General features: G+C 41.8%; 1 protein-coding gene and 1 long non-coding RNA gene across 7 annotated transcripts in view; one reads left to right on the plus strand and one right to left on the minus strand.

Moving 5' to 3' along the window:
- Positions 1–17,728, plus strand: part of ILDR2 (immunoglobulin like domain containing receptor 2) — a 69,399-nt gene that overhangs the window by 20,467 nt on the left and 31,204 nt on the right. For all 6 annotated transcript variants that reach the window (XM_081489295.1, XM_081489299.1, XM_081489294.1 and 3 more), the window contains exons 2-3: positions 1,628–1,960; positions 2,996–3,115. In XM_081489295.1, the coding sequence (XP_081345421.1) occupies positions 1,628–1,960; positions 2,996–3,115 (453 nt within the window). The remainder of the gene's footprint in view (positions 1–1,627; positions 1,961–2,995; positions 3,116–17,728) is intronic.
- LOC145505934 (uncharacterized) overlaps positions 10,693–17,728 on the minus strand; it is a 32,825-nt gene continuing 25,789 nt past the window's right edge. Inside the window, exons 5-6 of the long non-coding RNA XR_014053390.1 lie at positions 13,611–13,747; positions 10,693–12,463 (exon numbers count right to left, since the gene is read on the minus strand). This is a non-coding gene — a long non-coding RNA (uncharacterized LOC145505934). The remainder of the gene's footprint in view (positions 12,464–13,610; positions 13,748–17,728) is intronic.

Genomic DNA, 17,728 nt, shown 5'->3' on the forward strand with positions numbered 1-17,728 from the left:
CGAGCTATAAAGCTATTATTCATGACTCTATAAAGAGTCATGAATAAATGCATATTCGAGTTGTGAGAGTGAGTTTGCTTTGTGGGATGTCATTGTGACCATGGGTAGTAATGAAGGACAGTAGGCTCCCCTAGGAAACTAGTCCTTCTGCCTCTGAAGTCCACCTGCAATTCTAGGGTAAAACTCTTTGCCTCAAGCTACCTGAAGATGGCTTGGCAGCCTCCTGGTTTCAACTCTGGACCTCTTTATCCTATCTTTCTATTCATATTCCTTTTTTTGCTTCTCATGATGATTCTGCTTCTGTTTCGAAGCAGAATTAGATCAAGCTAGAAACTCTTAACTCTCCCAGTAACCTGAAGAAGTTATGTTCTCTTTGTCTGGAGTTTCTAGACCTTACCATTGCATTCATAGAAGCCCTTTGCCTCTCAAACACTCCCCTGGGCTTTCATTCATAGAAACTTCCCTCTCTTTCTTGGACACCAAGCTTCAAATTGATCTTTTTAACCACTTAAGCTTCTCATCTGCTTTCTAGTCTCCCCCCACCTCTTTTTGGATCACCTTCAAAGCTTTTGAACTTGGTCTACTGCTTTTGATCTGAAATTCTCCATTTCTCTCAAAGCCTTCTTTCCCCCTTAATCTCTGTCTCCTTTGCTTGGTCACCAGCTAGAAGGGAAGTCACTTTCTCCTAAATTCATACTTCCTGGATTCATTGTCCTCATTTATCAAACAGTTTAGTGTCCATGGGCTTCAGGAGCCAGGACAGCAAAATAAGACACGTTACTACTTACTTGACCCGACAAGTCTGATGGCGTGAAAATAAGAACTTGCAAAATTATTATAGTAAATGTCTGGCGGAGAATGCTGGGGATACTATGGCACAAAGGAGGAAGTGATAAATAGATTGACTGGTCAGAGAAGGCTTGACAAGAAGCCTGTGAACTGGGTTTTAAAAGATGAAAAAGTTTCCCAGGAAGATAAGTGAGGAAAAAGCTTTCCATAAACAAGAAACATTACGTGCCAAGATCTAGAGGTGTGATATAGCACATCCCACTTAGGGAAACTGTTAGTTTGGTGTCCTCTGAGGTTGATGCTCAAACAGAGGTGCTGCAAGAAGTGAGGCTGAGGAGGAATTAGATGATGAAGCACCTGAAATGCCTTTCTGAGAACTTTGGGTTTTGTTCTAAAGGCCATGGAGGATGAGTGAAGGATTTTAAGAAGGAGAGCCATAACAGTCAGATTTAGAAAGATAACCTGAACTTATAGCAGGGAGAATGGATGCATGTGGGCAACTGCAGGTGGAGAGACCAGACAAGAGATTATTGCAAAATTATAGGCAAAATATGAGGAGACCATACACAGAAGCAACGGTCGTGGGGTTAAAGAGGGGGATGGAAATATTAAAGATGTTAAGAGGTCACGTTGACGTGACTTTGTGACCAACTGGGTATTAGGAATGAGAGCAGGTTTCTGGACAGAGCAATCAGGTAGATATTGGTGTTATTCATTGTGATGGTAAAAACAAGGTGAGGGACAGGTTAGGAAGGGAAGGCCGAAAGGCATGCCCATGTAGTGTGAGGTGAGGTCCAGGATACAGATGCTGTTTGGACATGCTCATTCTGTTTTGCAGCCATGACTGAAGGCCTTCAGGTTACAGTGCCCGACAAGAAGAAGGTGGCCATGCTCTTCCAGCCCACGGTGCTCCACTGCCGCTTCTCTACGTCCTCCCATCAGCCAGCAGTCGTGCAGTGGAAGTTCAAGTCCTATTGCCAGGATCGAATGGGGGAATCCCTGGGCATGTCATCTCTACGGACCCAGTCTCTCAGTAAAAGAAACCTGGAATGGGACCCTTACTTGGATTGCTTAGACAGCAGGAGGACTGTTCGAGTGGTAGCTTCCAAACAGGGCTCAACTGTGACCCTGGGAGATTTCTACAGGGGCAGAGAGATCACCATTGTTCACGGTAATAATGCCTCTGTTTTTAAGGAATGGGAGGGAGGTTGGTTTCATTCTTCACAGGTGCAAGAGGATGTCAGCCGTGCACCTTTTCAGTCTCTCAAGAGTTTGATTTTATGGGAGATGATAGCATCAAGAAGCTTTCATGAGCTTGACCTTTAGTCTGATAATAAATTTATTATCAGCACTGAATTGAAGTGGGTTCTAGTGAAGCTTTCTCAGTCAAGTACTTTACACCTTGACACCAGCCTTTATTGCCCTTAACTCAGAAAGTAAACTTCCCTAAGAAGTTCTCTGCTGGGAAAAGGGATGCAGGTGTGTAAGTGCAGAGCCAGGTCAGTGCATGGCCCAAGTCCCAGGCAGCTTTGCATCTGTTCCACTCTTTCTCCTGGTCCCTAAAGCTTTGGACAAGAAAAGGTCCAAAGTCTGGTATGACCTATTTGATTATTGGAATTTTGAAGAACTCCTGTGAACCCATCTTGGGCTTCCCTGGTGGCTCAGACGGTAAAGACTCTGCCTGTAATGCAGGAAACCCAGTTTCCATTTTTGGGTTGGGAAGATCCCCTGGAGAAGGAAATGGCAATCCTCTCCAGTATTCTTGCCTGGAAAATCCCATGGACAGAAGAGCCTGGCGGGCTAACAGTCTATGGGGTCGCAAAGAGTCAGATATGACTAAGCGACTAACACTTTTCACTTCCTGTGAACTCAGCTCATCTCCAGGAGTCCAGGTTAATTCTGGAATTTACTTGGCTCTCAGGGGCCTCTGTAAGCCTGGTTGAAAGCAAGTGTTCTATTCCTGAAACCTGCCTGCAACTAGACCAGTTTCTAGGTGTGAATTCTCTTGCCTAGGGATGCTAGCTTTTATCATTGTTTTGTTGTTTGTTTGTTTTCAGTAAAGCAAACATCACGTCAACCACCATTCAGGTAAAAAGTAGAACAGTGCAGACACCCAGAAGCACCCCACTTCCACCCACCCTCTGTTGTTCAGTGTTTTCTTCAAAGGACAGAATTTAGAACCAGGTCCTTCTCTTTGTGATAACAGATGCAGATCTTCAAATTGGAAAACTCATGTGGGGAGACAGTGGACTGTATTACTGTATTATCACCACCCCTGATGACCTGGAGGGCAAGAACGAGGATTCCGTGGAAGTACTGGTGCTGGGTAGGTGACAGCCCCCTCAGCAGAATTTCCATCTTAGACCGCTTGCACTGCTCCTTCTTCTCACTTCTCCCTGCGTGTATCAGCAGGTTGCACACACGGCTTTATCTTTGATGCACAAACTGATTTTAGAATATGTTCTTTATGATCAGTAGCTGTATTTGTTATATTTTGTTTCTTGGCTGCTATGATCCCCTTTTTCGCATTGCCTAAATGTTTCTTCTGCTTTCTTAGTTTTTTTCTCCTCCTTTCCACTTGTACCTTTAACCCTGATTTCTTTCTGCTTATTCTTTACATATGCTACTAGTGAGGAAAATGCCAGATGCCTTTGAACAGGGTAGAGACAGGAATTCACTGGTGTGTTAGGATCTCCTGAGACCTTTGGGAATCTTTTCCCGTTCAATTATCCCCCTTAAGGCAATCCTAAGGAAAGATGGTTGTGCACTTTTAATAATAAAAGGTACCCAGTGAAAAGAGCTCTGGGGTAGACCTACTAGTGTTTAATTGGAGGACAAATTTCTTAAAAGCTAAAAGTGCCTGAATTAGTCTCAAAGCAAATATAATCTAATCCTTATTAATACTAATTCCTTCATAAATGAAAACTCATTATTTTTGGCTACTTTTCTCTTTTGTGGATTGGAAGAATGTCAGTAGGAGATGACCTCCTTGTGTGAAACTGAAAAACTGAGCACATATTTCATGCTCTATAAATGTTTTGAACAAGAAAACTGGAATAAAACATACAGAAATTAAGAAAAGAAACAGCATTAACTGTAGGATAAAATGTACATCCTTGAAGCCATTTTCAAAAGAAATTACATTTTTTGTAGCTTCTAAGAAGCCAGGTGATAACAATTTGGGGGCACAAATAACGTGCTTTCTTTTAGAGGCAAATAAAATTAAAGGTTAATTTTTACCCTACCCGCTGTGAGAAATTCAGTGCCTAGGGAGAAAATGGAATTTTCTATTTAGGATTTTTAGTTTTACTCTATCATGACTGGCAAATCAGGTGTACTGTTGCCTTAATTTTACAGTTTACAAACTGGACTAAGGTAACTATTTATTAATTATTGACCCTTTAATAATAATCAACGAATTGATGCTTTCAAATTGTGGTGCTGGAGAAAACTCTTGAGAGTCCCTTGGATTGAAAGGAGATCAAACCAGTCAATCCTCAAGGAAATCGACCCTGAATATTCATTGGAAGGACTGATGCTGAAGCTCCAATACACTGACCACTTGATGTGAAGAGCTGAGTCATGGGAAGAGACCCTTATGCTGGGAAAGATTGAAGGCAAGAGGAGAAGGGGGCAGCAGAGGATGAGATGATTAGGTAACATCACTGACTCAAAGCACATGAATTTGAGCAAATCCTAGGAGATAGTGAAGGACAGAGGAGCCTGGCATGCTGCAATGAATAACTGCCATGATGTGTAAAAGAATGGGAAATATGACATACATTCAAAAGGAAATAAAAATGTAAAAGGTTTATATTGACATTGTAAAAGACTACAGCGCAGTCAGATTCAGGATCTGCTGTGACTCTGTAAATCTGTAGGAAATAAAAAGATAAATTTCTGCCTAATAACACAACTCTAATGGTCAAGTTTGAAGGAACAAGTGGCTCATTGAGCCTGCAATTAGCTAATTGTAAACACAAGTTATTTGGCCAGTGCAGCCATTTGCAGCAAAGTAATTGCTTGTGCAGGAAAAGGAGGCCAGGTAAAAACCACTTGAAATAATTTGGTCCCAGTTCTGCAAATGTATGGAAATAAATAGTGCGAAAGCCTTGTCATTAGAGGATGTGCTGAAGTATATGAAGGGCATTCCTCTGTATTGAAACATACAGAGTAACTTGGGCAAAGATGATATCCTCAGGACCAAAAGGGAGGTGAAAGGAAGGCTCAGATGAAAAGGGTCAGCAATGATGGGAGAAAAGATAAGAAAAATTAGTGTTATCCTAAAAAGGGATCAGAAAGGCCAAATGTGGATGCTGCAAATCAGATAGAAGCAGCATATTTGTGAGATAAACAGATACACAGTGGGGTTCTTAGGGAGGAGAAACACGTAATTCTGCTATTGTTGTTGTTTAGTTGCTAAATTGTGTCCGACTCTTTTGCAACCCCATGGACTGTAGCCCACCAGGCTCCTCTGTCCATGAAATTTCCCAGAGAAGAATATTGGAGTTTGTTGCCATTTCCTTCTCCAGGGGATCTTCCCAACCCAGGGATCAAACCCGTGACTCCTACTGCATCTCCTTCTTTTCCACTGAGCCACTGGGGAAGCCTGTATCCCACATTAATTAGAAATATTCAAAGCATGGTAAATTTGCCATGTAAACTTTTTAGGGCAACACTGGTTGTGTTAGTTATTAAAGGTGTTAGTTTGAAATCTAGGAGAATTTTCTGAATGTGGTATTTACTTTCCAAATGCAACATTCTGAATCTTCTTGGTCTTGGCACCCCATTATGGAATTTTTCAAAATATTGTCACAGTTTTTAAAATTCTAATTATTTAGTGGTTATATCCTGCAGGCCTGTTCATGAGGTATTCTTTTTATGTGAGGCCAAGAGAGCAACCTGATTTCTGAAGTCAACCTCAAAGAGATAAAGACCTTGGTAGGAAGATAACAGTCCACAGTTTGCTGACTACAACCTTCATGAGCCACTTGTTGTCACTGAACTTATTATGAGGAATAGGTGGAGGAACTGGGAAGATTTGGTGTTGTGAAAGAGGACTTGGGAAAGGGAGCATGGGAAGTCTCTCCAGATATCTGAAGTGAAATTGTGTAGGAGAGATTGGAAACTTACCCTATGTAGCTAGGTAAAACTGGAGCCAGGAGTGAAAGTTACAAAGGGAGGGAGTCTGTCTCAGGATAAAGAAAGAACTGTTAACAATTGGAGAGACATCTGAAGATGCCGTGTTCTTAGGAATATTAATTTCTATGTACTTAAGAAGGTGGAAGATTTCTTTTGAGTTATTGTATCAGGTATTTATAGGAAAAGGTGTTCAACTCACTTATTTTTGAGCTTTATTTCAAATTTAAGATTATTGGTTTAAAAAGTAGATGAATATGAGTGATGTGACTACTCTGATAAATGAGAAAATGACTTCCAGGTAATTCAGTCCTCATGACAGAGATAAAAGGGTTACAAGTTGGTTACAAGAACATACAGGATAGCATTCACTCAAAAGGAAGCCAGTGGGAATGCACTGTGGTCTTTTGTGGTAGGTCAGTGTTAAAAGAACTGATTCCACAAGAATAAGAATAAACTTGATGGAGGCTTGTAGGAACTGAAATGAGCTCTTCTTAGAGGATGATCACAGCATGAGGAATAGAAAACTGTAGAATTTCAGATGACCAATTAGTAAGGGAGATAGTTAAAGGGATAAATCAGAGGCAAAGTTAAGAAGAATTTGTTCTTTTCATTATACTCACAAAGGTAAAGTTGGAAAAGTTAATAAAGCAAGATTATGAAGTGTCTTATATGTCAGACTAAGAACTTTGTGCTCCATCTGAAGACTTTGGGGAGCCGGTGAAGAAGCCATCACAGAGGAATGAAATTAGATTTCAGGGTCAGAATAATAGTAGCAGGGTAGACAATACATTAGACAGGAGTACTAGAACAGAGGGATCAGTTTTGGGGTACTGCAGAGCATGGGTGAAAAGGCATGAGATTCTGAACCAGAGTAATAAACTGAGAACAGACAGCATGGAAACATTTCTGAGAGGGAAGTGATGGATTTTGAGAGAGGGATGAGTCAAAAGGATACCATGATTTGTAGTTAACTGGGTAGCCAACTGTTCTGTCAACCAAGAGAGAGGCTACAGATTGGAAACCAGGTTGGAGAGGCAGGAAAATGAGTTTGGTTCTTAATACATGGAATGTGAGATGTCTTGATGACAATTAGAAGTATAGTCTGGAATTCAGTGGAAAAACAGGGATTAGAGATAATAGATTTGAGAGTCATGAATGATTGTCACAACCATGAAAGAATAGATGAGTCACCCAGAAAGATTATATAAAGTGAAAAGGGCCAAGGACAGAAGCTTATCAGTCTTATATTCTAGTTTGACTTCATGTGAGTGGTGACATTGGTACTGCATGTATATTTGTCTTAATTTCCCTTACAACACTGGACCCTTCTCAGCAGCACTGGAACATGAGCTCTTCAATGGCCAGGACCAGTTCTCATTCATCTATTTGCGTTGGTTTGCAGAGTTTCTAGAATAAAGACGTTTAAGTGAATGTTTTTTTAAATGATAAATGGGCAGAATCTGTAACTAATATTTACTTTATATCTCTTAAATATTAGTCAATACTGAGTATGTATTTGTTGATTTATGAAGTGTTAATACAATAAATGTTTACAGTCTCAAGTGAGATATAACATCATTTAATCTCATTGGTCATGATTCTTTATCTAGGTATTTAAATTTTTCCTAGTGACAGAACCATCAGGAAATATGGTTGAAGCAACAATACCACACAGCCTGTCTATATTACGAAGCTATAGAATGCTCCCTGGCATCAATCATGTTTTCAAAAATGTAACTGCTGCTTTAGGTAATGGTTTTTACTTGTCCCAGATTTGCTTTAGTAGTTCATTTCTCAGTAAAACTGCCTATAACCATTAACCTAGGCCCTCACTTCAAAGACATAGTTGTCCTTGTCTATATTGCTTACCTCCCCACTGAGTATGACCTACCTTCTTTTCCCTATACGTCTGAACCATCTACGAATTGCTGCTGATGCTTCTTTCAGAGGTTCAGAAATATCCAAAGATGTGATTTAGAGAAATGCGAGGATAACCGCTGATTCACCATTAAACTCAAACACTATAGTGAACACTTTTAAATCTCTTTTTGATGATTCGGAAGGTAGAGTCATTCTGAAGAAATGTACGTGGTGTTTAGGGTGCTTTGAGATGATAGTGACAGGTACCGTAGAAATATTTAGATAGATGTTTGGGATCATAGGGCCATGCCAGCAGACAGTTACAGAAGGTGGAAGTGTCCAGAAAATCTGCCACCCTGAGATTAGACATTGGTCTAGGATCAGGAACAGTCTGTTTATAACCTGGAACCATGCCACTGTTTGGATAGGAATAAAGTTCCCTCGGGCAGCTCCAGCTGGCAGGAAAAGGACTTCACCATTCATGAAGGCTCAAGTAGGGAAGTTGTTATTTTAAAATCTAAAGGCAGCTGGCCTTGTTCTTACTTCTTTCTATGCACAATGTAAGGGCCTGACCCCTTCTTTCTGATGTCTCATGTGATAGCTTGTTTTTTAAGGGCCAAAAGAAAAAAGGAGGGAAAGGGCCCAGTAAAAATATGGCGCAATGAACACTTGTGCCTCTGGACTGAGAAAAGAATAACAGGACATGAGCCTGTTTCATGAGCATGTTTCAACATGGAACAGGTTCTCTTGTCCAGGTTATCAGGATAAACAAGATGGCTTTAGCATCCTTTCTATAATTTTGACTTTATCTAAAATATCCACAAATTGCAGAATTAATTCTCTGTATAGGGTGATGCCCAAATACTGCTGTCCTGTTTTGTTTAATACTGCTTGTTTTAGGAAAAGTGATACCTCCTTATTATAAAAACCAAACAAAACAGAAAACACAAGAGAAGAAAATATCTTTTAAAAAAATCACCTCTCAGAGCTAACTATTGTGTTCTTCAGAACTCTTTTAATTGCAAGGGACAGATTCTCAAACTGGCTTGAAGTGAAGTGAAGTGAAGTCGCTCAGTCGTGCTCGACTCTTTGCGACCCCATGGACTGTGCCTACCAGGCTCCTCCGTCCATGGGATTTTCCAGGCAAGAATACTGGAGTGGGTTGTCATGTCCTTCTCCAGGAGATCTTCCCCCCATCCAGGGATCGAACCCAGGTCTCCTGCATTGTAGACCAAACTGGCTTAGGGGAACTTTTTGGCTTAGGTAACAGTAAAGTGAAAGTGAAGTCACTCAGTCATGTCTGACTCTTTGCGACCCCATGGACTGCATGTAGCCTGCCAGGCTCTTCCATCCATGGGATTTTCCAGGCAAGAACACTGGAGTGGGTTGCTGTTTCCTTCTCCACGGGATCTTCCTGACCCAGGGATCGAACCTGGGTCTCCAGCCCTGCAGGCAGACTCTTCACCGTAACCAGTAAGTCCAAGGGTATCCCTGACTTCCAGCATGGCTGAGTTCCAGTGTTCAGATTATGTTTTAAATATCTCCATCTCCTCTGTTAAGATTCATTCTCCAGCAGGCTGTTTCCAAATGTGACCCCTAGCAGATCTTTAACACCTTTGATCTCAGGAGGATAAACTGCCTCTCTCCATAGTGTAGCGAAAGTCCTATTGTTGGGGGTGGGCTGTGCGTTCTGAGAGGAACGTAGGATACCACCAGCCCCAAATGAACCATATGAATTGAAGGGAAAAGGAGTAGCTTCATAAAGAGAAATTGGACATTTGTTTCCAAATAAAGAAGAAAAGAATGCCAGGCAGGCAAAAACACACACTGTTAATATTTTGTGGAATTCATCAATTTCTGTTTCTTTTTAGGCCAAATGCAATGCTATTCCAGGAGGCCAGAAATAGGTTTGCTCCCAGCAGGTCCTTGTGAGTAGGCGCTAAGTTGGAATTGATTCTTCCCTGTGAAGGTAGCAGAATTACCTATATTTTCCTGTCATGCTTCTATTTTTCCTTCCATCTCCTCTTGTGATTTATCCTGAAGCACAGCATATATTACCTCGACAAGAGGTGGAGAAACAGGCATGCATTAAATTTTTTAAAAATCAAATTATTCACAATACTGTGCCTGAAATTGTTATTCTGGTCTAAAATCAACTTTTTGGCTTACTAGCATTAAAAAGCCATTAAGAACATAATGAGAAATCAGGAAATTCTAGGGAGGGACATCTCAGAACTAGTGATCCACTTTAGGGGTTTTTGATAGGAGTCTGTTTCTGTGGCTGTGCAGAGATCTCAGGCGCTCACCCCTCTGTCAGTGCTGCCTCAATTTGAATCTCGTTGTACTCCCCCCCCCTTAGTTCTGGCTGTTTACAAAGATTACTTGTTGCCAAGACTCTACCTCCCCCTTCTCTTCCTCGCTGCCAGCCCGTGCTGCTAACCAAGGAGATTTGCCGATTAGAAGGGCTTCAGCTCAGAGAGTTCCCATGGCAACAGACTCCTCAGAGGTCTTTGTTGCCTGCTAAAACTTTGATCTCTGAGAGTGGCTGCTGCTGTTTCTCTCGAAGATTTACAAACAGAGGAAGAGGAGAAAAGAACTGGAGGAGAAGAAAAGTTTACTCCTGGCCAAAAGGAGAGAAGGCATTAATTACAGAGCCACACTCTAGCCATAAATCTGGAGGTTACTCCTTTGGAACATCTTCCATTTGGGCCGTTCCTACATTTTCATTTGTAGAGTCGCTTATAGTTCAGCTATCTTGGTTTCAAATGAAAGATTTAAAGTGGAGTTGATTCCTCTTGGAAGGCAGACCTATCCTATCCATCTTCAGATTTCTAGAAGAGTCGAGATAACTGCACTGACTGCCATGAAAGCAGAGACACAGAACTAATATGGGGAGAGAGCTTTTTTTTTTTTTTAATTTTTTTAATTTTTTTTATTTTATAAATTTATTTATTTTAGTTGGGGGCTAATTACTTTACAATATTGTAATAGTTTTTGCCATACATTGACATGAATCAGCCATGGGTTTACATGTGTTCCCCTTCCTGGACCCCCCACCCACCTCCCTCCCCATCCCATCCCTCTGGGTCATCCCATTGCCCCGGCCCTGAGCCCTTGTCTCATGCATCGAACATGGAATGGTGTTCTGTTTCACATATGATAATATACATGTTTCAATGCTATTCTCCCAGAACGTCCCACCCTCACCTTCTCCCTCAGAGTCCATAAAATTGTTCCATGCATCTGTGTCTCTTATTCTGTCTCGCATATAGGGTTATCGTTACCATCTTTCAAATTCCATATATATGCATTAGTATACTGTATTGTTGTTTTTCTTTCTGGCTTACTTCACTCTGTATAATGGGCTCCAGTTTCATCCATCTCAGTAGAACCGATTCAAATGTATTTTTTTTAATGGCTGAGTAATATTCCATTGTGTATATGTACCACAGCTTCCTTATCCATTCGTCTGCTGATGGACATCTAGGTTGCTTCCATGTCCTGGCTATTGTAAACAGTGCTGCGATGAACATTGGGGTACACACGTCTCTTTCAATTCTGGTTTCCTCGGTGTATATGCCCAGCAGTGGGATTGCTGGGTCATATGGCAGTTCTATTCCCAGTTTTTTAAGGAATCTCCACACTCTTCTCCATAATGGCTGTACTAGTTTGCATTCCCACCAACAGTGTAAGAGGGTTCCCTTTTCTCCACACCCGGGAGAGAGCTTTTTAGGCCCCAGATCCACTGGCTTTTCCCCTAGCCCCTTCTCTTAATTCTGGCCTACTCTGCCCTGAGCTTACCTACATGCCTCTGTTGATCTTGGTTTTGAGAAGAACCAGAGTAATGCATTGAAGGAGTGGAGAAGAAGGAAGAGGCAGAAAAATCAGCCAGGCATCAATAAGAAGTTGATTCTGTTTAATGGCTGTCAGTGAGCATTCTACCCTCTGAGGATGGAGTGGGGTTTGTGGTTGCTTCAACAACTGGGGATCATGCTTTTCACCCTTTGCAAGAAGCCTCCGGTGGCCTTCACACCTCTCTACTGCATAATGACAACCTTGTTCTTTGATGGGCATATCATGGAATGGAGTCAGTTTTGCTTCAAGTGTGACTTGTATTTGCATTATGATTTAACTTTTAACCAGTCTTTTTTGCATACTATGTCCCTAGCACAGGGAGGATACAAAATAAATAAAAGGCACTGTTCTGTCCCTATATAAATTACCATCTTTTGATGAAGATAAGTATTATATTTACGAGTCAATGAGAGAAAAATGCAAGAAAAGTTAAAAAGTGTATTGATATTAAATATCTAGGCTACTGATTCACAAGACTGGTCACTTTTGCCCCCCAGAAGATATTTGGCAATATTTGGAAACATTTTGATTGTCACAGCTTGTGGGATGCTATGGCATCTAGCGGGTAGAAACCTAGGAGACTGCTGAATATCCCACAATGCACAGAACAGCCCTCCCACCTCCAACAAAGGATTATCTGTCCCCACATGTGAATAGTGCTAAGGTTGCAAAACCCTGATCTTGATCAAAGGTCAATCTGGATACTGGATAAGGTCCACTGTGAAGAGCATGGGCTTTGGGGGGTCACATTTACGTGGACTCAGTGCAGCCATATAACCTTTAATAACTCAATGTTGATGAGTCATGGTTTCCTTATCTGTAAAAATGAGGGAGGAAAAATAAAATTTAACGTGGAAGACCTATTGTGAGGATTAAATAGCACAGAATACAAGCTCAGTAAATGTCAGTTCGGGGCTTCCCTGGTGGCTCAACAGTAAAGAATCCGCCTGCAGTGCAGACTAAAGTTCGATCCTTGGGTTGGGAAGATCCCCTGGATAAGGAAATGGAAATTCACTCCAGTATTCTTGCCTGGGAAAGCCCATGGACAGAAGAGCCTGGCGGGCTACAGTCTGGGGGGTCACCAAAGAGTCAGACACAACTGAATGACTAAACAGCAACAACAAAATGTCAGTTTCCTTCTCCTACTTCTTCCCATCCCCCACATCTAATTTGCAGTGTGCCACCCCTCATCTGAGGGAACCCTCTTTAGGAAATTCTGTGTTCTGGGACTCGTCCTAGAGAGCCGATTTTCCTTTAGCCTGTTCCATAGGCAGAGGCTTTAATGAGCCATCTGAATTGGCAATCCTGTTACTAATAGGTTCATGTTTTTCCCGATGACATCTGTGCAGTGCTATGCAGTGGTGACCCTAATCAGCCCTGTGGGAATCTTCCTGCTAGTGGGTTTCAAGGTATTCTGTCCCAGCATGCAATCTTTTTGTTGCTATGTTTTGGTAGCTGTTGAAAGCCCCTGTTTCTCAGTTAATTACACAGTGTTTGCTACCTGACCTACATACAAGGATTAGGTCATACAGGCCATTCGATGAAGGCTGGAAGGGTTTGGGGAACATCTAAGACCTGGATTAGGATCTGGATGGACTTGGAAAGACTTTAGCTAGGATAACCTTATAAGTTCTTGTCCAAATTAGGATACTCTTGAGAGTGAAAAGGGGAGATTTTAAATAATTTATATCAAGACAACAGGCATACAGGTGTGATGATCATCCCATCTTTAGAGATGATCACCTGGAAGGGTTTTTTTTTTTTTTTTTGATCGTAGAGAACAGAAGAGCCAGAGGAGCTGGGAGCAAATTAGTTTCAGCTCACCTTCACCTGCTGACCCCAGGATGTTAGCAGGCATTCTAATTAGGGAGCCTATGGATGTGCACCAGCTTCCCTGGGAGCTCCTGCCAATGCAGGAGACCCTGGGTCAGGAAGATCCCCTGTAGAAGGGAATGATAACTTACTCCAGTATTCTTGCCTGGAGAATTCCATGGATGGAGGAGCCTGTTGGGCTACAGTCCATGCGGTCACCAAGAGTCTGACACCACTGAGCAACTAACACTTTCACTTTTACAGGACTGTGTACATCTCCATTCATTTACTAGAAGCAAGCAAAGAGGTGGTGGTTTGTGGTACTACTTGTTCACTTAAAAATGTGTGCGAAGATTTCTGAAAGGTAAAGGACGTTTAGGCTCTTCACTGCCCTGGGTTGTTAAGAGAACAAACGAAGTCTTGAAGGCACTCATTGCCCTCCCCTCACCCACAACCACCCAGCCCGTCGAAGCCTTTATCCCGCCTCACTATTTTTGCTTCACTTGTTGCTCATCACTGTGGGAGGAAACTGGGCCTTCAATTACTGCGCATTCCTGAAGCCCGCGGTTGCCGTGGTTACCCGGGTGGGAGCCGGAGCAGCTGGGTCAGCTCGCCTGGCGCATTGTAGTCGGGGCACCCGGGCGGCGGCAAAAACGCTAAGCTGGTGCGCTTGAGGGAGGGGACAGGGCCGGCAGCGGGGAGGCATTGGGGGCCCGCGGGAGAGTGGGCGTCGCCAAAAATCGGCTCAGCTCTGGAAAAAAAGAATGGCAGGCCTTGAAAGTCGGTCAGGATTCAGTGGCGGCATTTTTCTCCAGAGCCAGCTGCTGCTATTCGAGTGTGCCGGTTTTCGTTCACAAGGGGATAATGCCTCTGAGTTTGCTCTGGGAAATGCCCCATGCTCAAGCCCCTCACACTGAAAAGGGTCTGGCCTTGGAGGAAAGGGCAGAGCTCTGACAATCCAAGGCCTATCCAGCTGTGTGCCCCTCCGGTCAGCCTCGGACCTCCTGGGCTTCTTTGGTTAAGGAAACTAGACATTTTGATACGTTTGTATCTGTGGTATCTGTGCTGGTCTGATGGATGGAGCAAAGTGAGCTTAGGAAATCACGCTGGGCATCAGGAAACTCAATTTCCTTCTTCCATTAAATCCCACCCTCTTCTATGTCATTCTGGAGTCAAATCTACCTGTCTTCAGCATTTCATCTCATGCCAAGTTGAGCGTGTTATATTACTAATAATACCTTTGCATCTGTTTACTCTAAGACTAGGGAGTTGGATCACTATAGCACTTTGCAAAGGCAGAGTGCCTCACTATCATTTTTATTATTACTTTTAATAGTTTGTAGCAGCACAGTGGATACCTTTTAATTAGCTCATACTGTTGGTTGTATTCAGTAATCATTTTCTGGTCACTACTTTAAAAGGTGTTGAATTGTTAACCATCTCCAATCCAAAAATTATACTTGAGTTATATAAGTAGAGCAATAATGCCACAAACACAGATTTCTGCGTTGCTCATTGCAAAGACTAGAAATGCTTCACATTTCTAACATTTCTAAATTTAGAATAAGCAAAGCTTGAGGCAGAGTGAGATATTGGGAAAAATACAAGAATACAGGTGAGTAGACCCAGGTTCTACTCCTGGTTTGATTATTAGTCAGCTAGCTGTGTGATTTTGAGTAAGCTTCTTAAGCTCTCTGAACCTCAGGTTCTTGAAAATATGAAATGGATTATGGATTAGATGACCTCTGAAATCCTTTCTAGCAATACAATCTGATTCTAGAATTCTGTGTGAATAGAAGTCAGTGCCTTAGGCTAAACTTACAACCACTGCCAAAAAGCCTGAAGCATTTCTTAACAGTTAATTGCAGATGGTCTGATACCAGTCATTTTGTGGAAAGAATTCAATGTCAGAATTACTCCCTATAATTTGGAGTGAACTAAAATGAAAGGGACACGAAAAGAAAAAATACACACATGAAATGCTTACATAGTTTAAAAATACATATAAAAGAGAAGCTATGTCCACATTTGTGACAGATAATCATAAACTGTATATATTGAATGCATGGTTGCCATGGGAATATAGAATAAAAACAGAGATGTGTGTGCCCTTGGGAAATTTCCAGTTTGGGGGGATTCCAAATAGTCATAGAAACAACTTTACACTTCAAAGGACCAGAGAGAAACATCTGCTCTTCTCAGAGACTTAGGAGAGAAACATTCTGGAGGGTTAGGAGCTGAGACAATAGGGGTGGATATAGTACATCCCTGAAAATGGATCCAGGGAATCTTAGGAAGGCTTGGAAGATGATGAAGCCCAGATGTGCATTAAGCAGAAGGGAAAAGGAGGGAACCTCAAGGATCTGGGGAAGAAAAACATTCTAGATTATCCTGAACAGAAGGTTCATTTTATAATATATTGGCAAACCCAAGGAGGACTCCAAGTTAGTACATTTCAGAGAAATGAAGGGAGATATCTATGTTGTCAGCAGTTTTGGCATCACATGGACAAAAGGAAGTACTGTTTTCCCTTTTCATAAGTTCCAGTGCATAACATAATGTGTCTTATTACTTATTAATGTGTCTTATAATTACTTAATCGAGTAATTAAGTAGCAGATCTAAAAATCTGAAAACAAGTTTGTCCTACATCTAGAACTTCTGTACCTTCCATTGTACTTCAAAGGCTTGGAACAGAACTTGGATTTAAGTTTTAAGACTAGAGACAAAAACCAATTTGGGGAGCATATTGAATCTCTCTGTAATGACTGCCTTGAAAATACCCTACCCTGGTAGCTTTCAACTTGTAGGGCTGGGGAAGGGTGGTGCTTCAGTTCCCTGAGATGGCAAGATGGCATTTGGGGATATTTCAGTGACCTGAAGATCTTCCTGACATTGAGCCCTGTGCCCAGGGCTGCTTAATAGTCTTCAGTACATAGCATAGTGCTGAACGAATGGGCATTTCCTTCAGATTCTCATTAAGAGCCCGTTTCCATCTGGGATGGATAAAAGGCACTATGGTGAGCAGTAAATCAGAAGTCTAGCATAGAAAACTGGGGATTTGCTGCTGGGAGAACTTTAAGGTCCTGATGGGTGAGGTGTCTCATTGTGCCAGGCTCTTAGGGATGCAGACACAGTCCCTGCCCCAGAGGGGTTTCCATCCTGCTAGTGGAGAAACATGTAAAGGAATCATGGCAGCCAAGATGTGTTCTCATGAAGGTGTGTATAGTGTGTACAGTGGTCATCAGGAGCATGGAGGAGCATGCACCCTCTCAGAGCAGTATTCTTAGAGGACTCTGTCAGAACATATTTTGGAGTTTTATAGACTGTGTGTGGTATGGATTTGAGTGAAGCAAAAGTTCATTAGCTAGTTATCTTAGTAAAGAAGGTAAGTACGTCCTGCATTGAGGACCTGGCCAGCCAAGAAAAAGGGATTAGAACCTTGGAGAGATGTTACCAGGACATGGCCTGTTGTAAATATACAAAAACGATGCCATGTTGTAAATATACAAAAATAATGCCTTTCCCAAGGGTAGGAGAAGAGTGGGAAACCAGGCAAGGATTGTGTCTCTGAGGGAAGGCCTCACGACTAAGGAGAACCTGATGTCAAAAATGCCCCCCAAAAGCTGATGGAAACATGGAATTTGGCAGGAAGATAGTCCTTTGACCTTGGTAAGTCATATGACACAGAAGCAGATAAGTAAAGCTGAGTTCTTAACTTCACACTGTTGAACAAGCTGCGTGGGCAAGCTTGTGACTTTCAAGCATAGGGATCATGTCTTCTTCTCTGTGTCTCCACCTGGCACAATATACATTTCTTTATTGATCGAATGAACGAATTGGAGACATTCCAAAAATGAGCTTGTTCTCAGGGATATATACCAAGAGTTTAGTTGGGGATAACTTCAAGTTGTCAGTGGCAGAAAACAGCTGAAATGGGGAATTACATAGTTAAAATCTGTTAAGTTATTTTATTCACAATGATTGTTTTCTGCCCTCATCATTCAACCCAAAAAATGTGAATGTTTTGGGCTGTGAAGTTTCTGATGGTATGGTTTGGTATGATACTGGCACATGCATATGTGCATTACAAACTATTAGTATGCTTGATTCATTTGGTCTATTCATGTGGAAGTTTCTTTAAAATATGGATTCTACAAGGTTTGGGAAAAACTGTTTGCGTGCTTACATGAAAACTATTTTCTACTCATAACTTGAGCTGAGTTTGAAAAGAGTAAAGGTGGCCTTCTATTTGCGGAGTCTGTTCTCTA

The sequence above is a fragment of the Giraffa tippelskirchi genome, chromosome 5 (genome assembly GCF_054371585.1).
Source record: "Giraffa tippelskirchi isolate mGirTip1 chromosome 5, T2T-mGirTip1v1.2.pri, whole genome shotgun sequence".
Taxonomy (NCBI): Eukaryota; Metazoa; Chordata; class Mammalia; order Artiodactyla; family Giraffidae; genus Giraffa; species Giraffa tippelskirchi.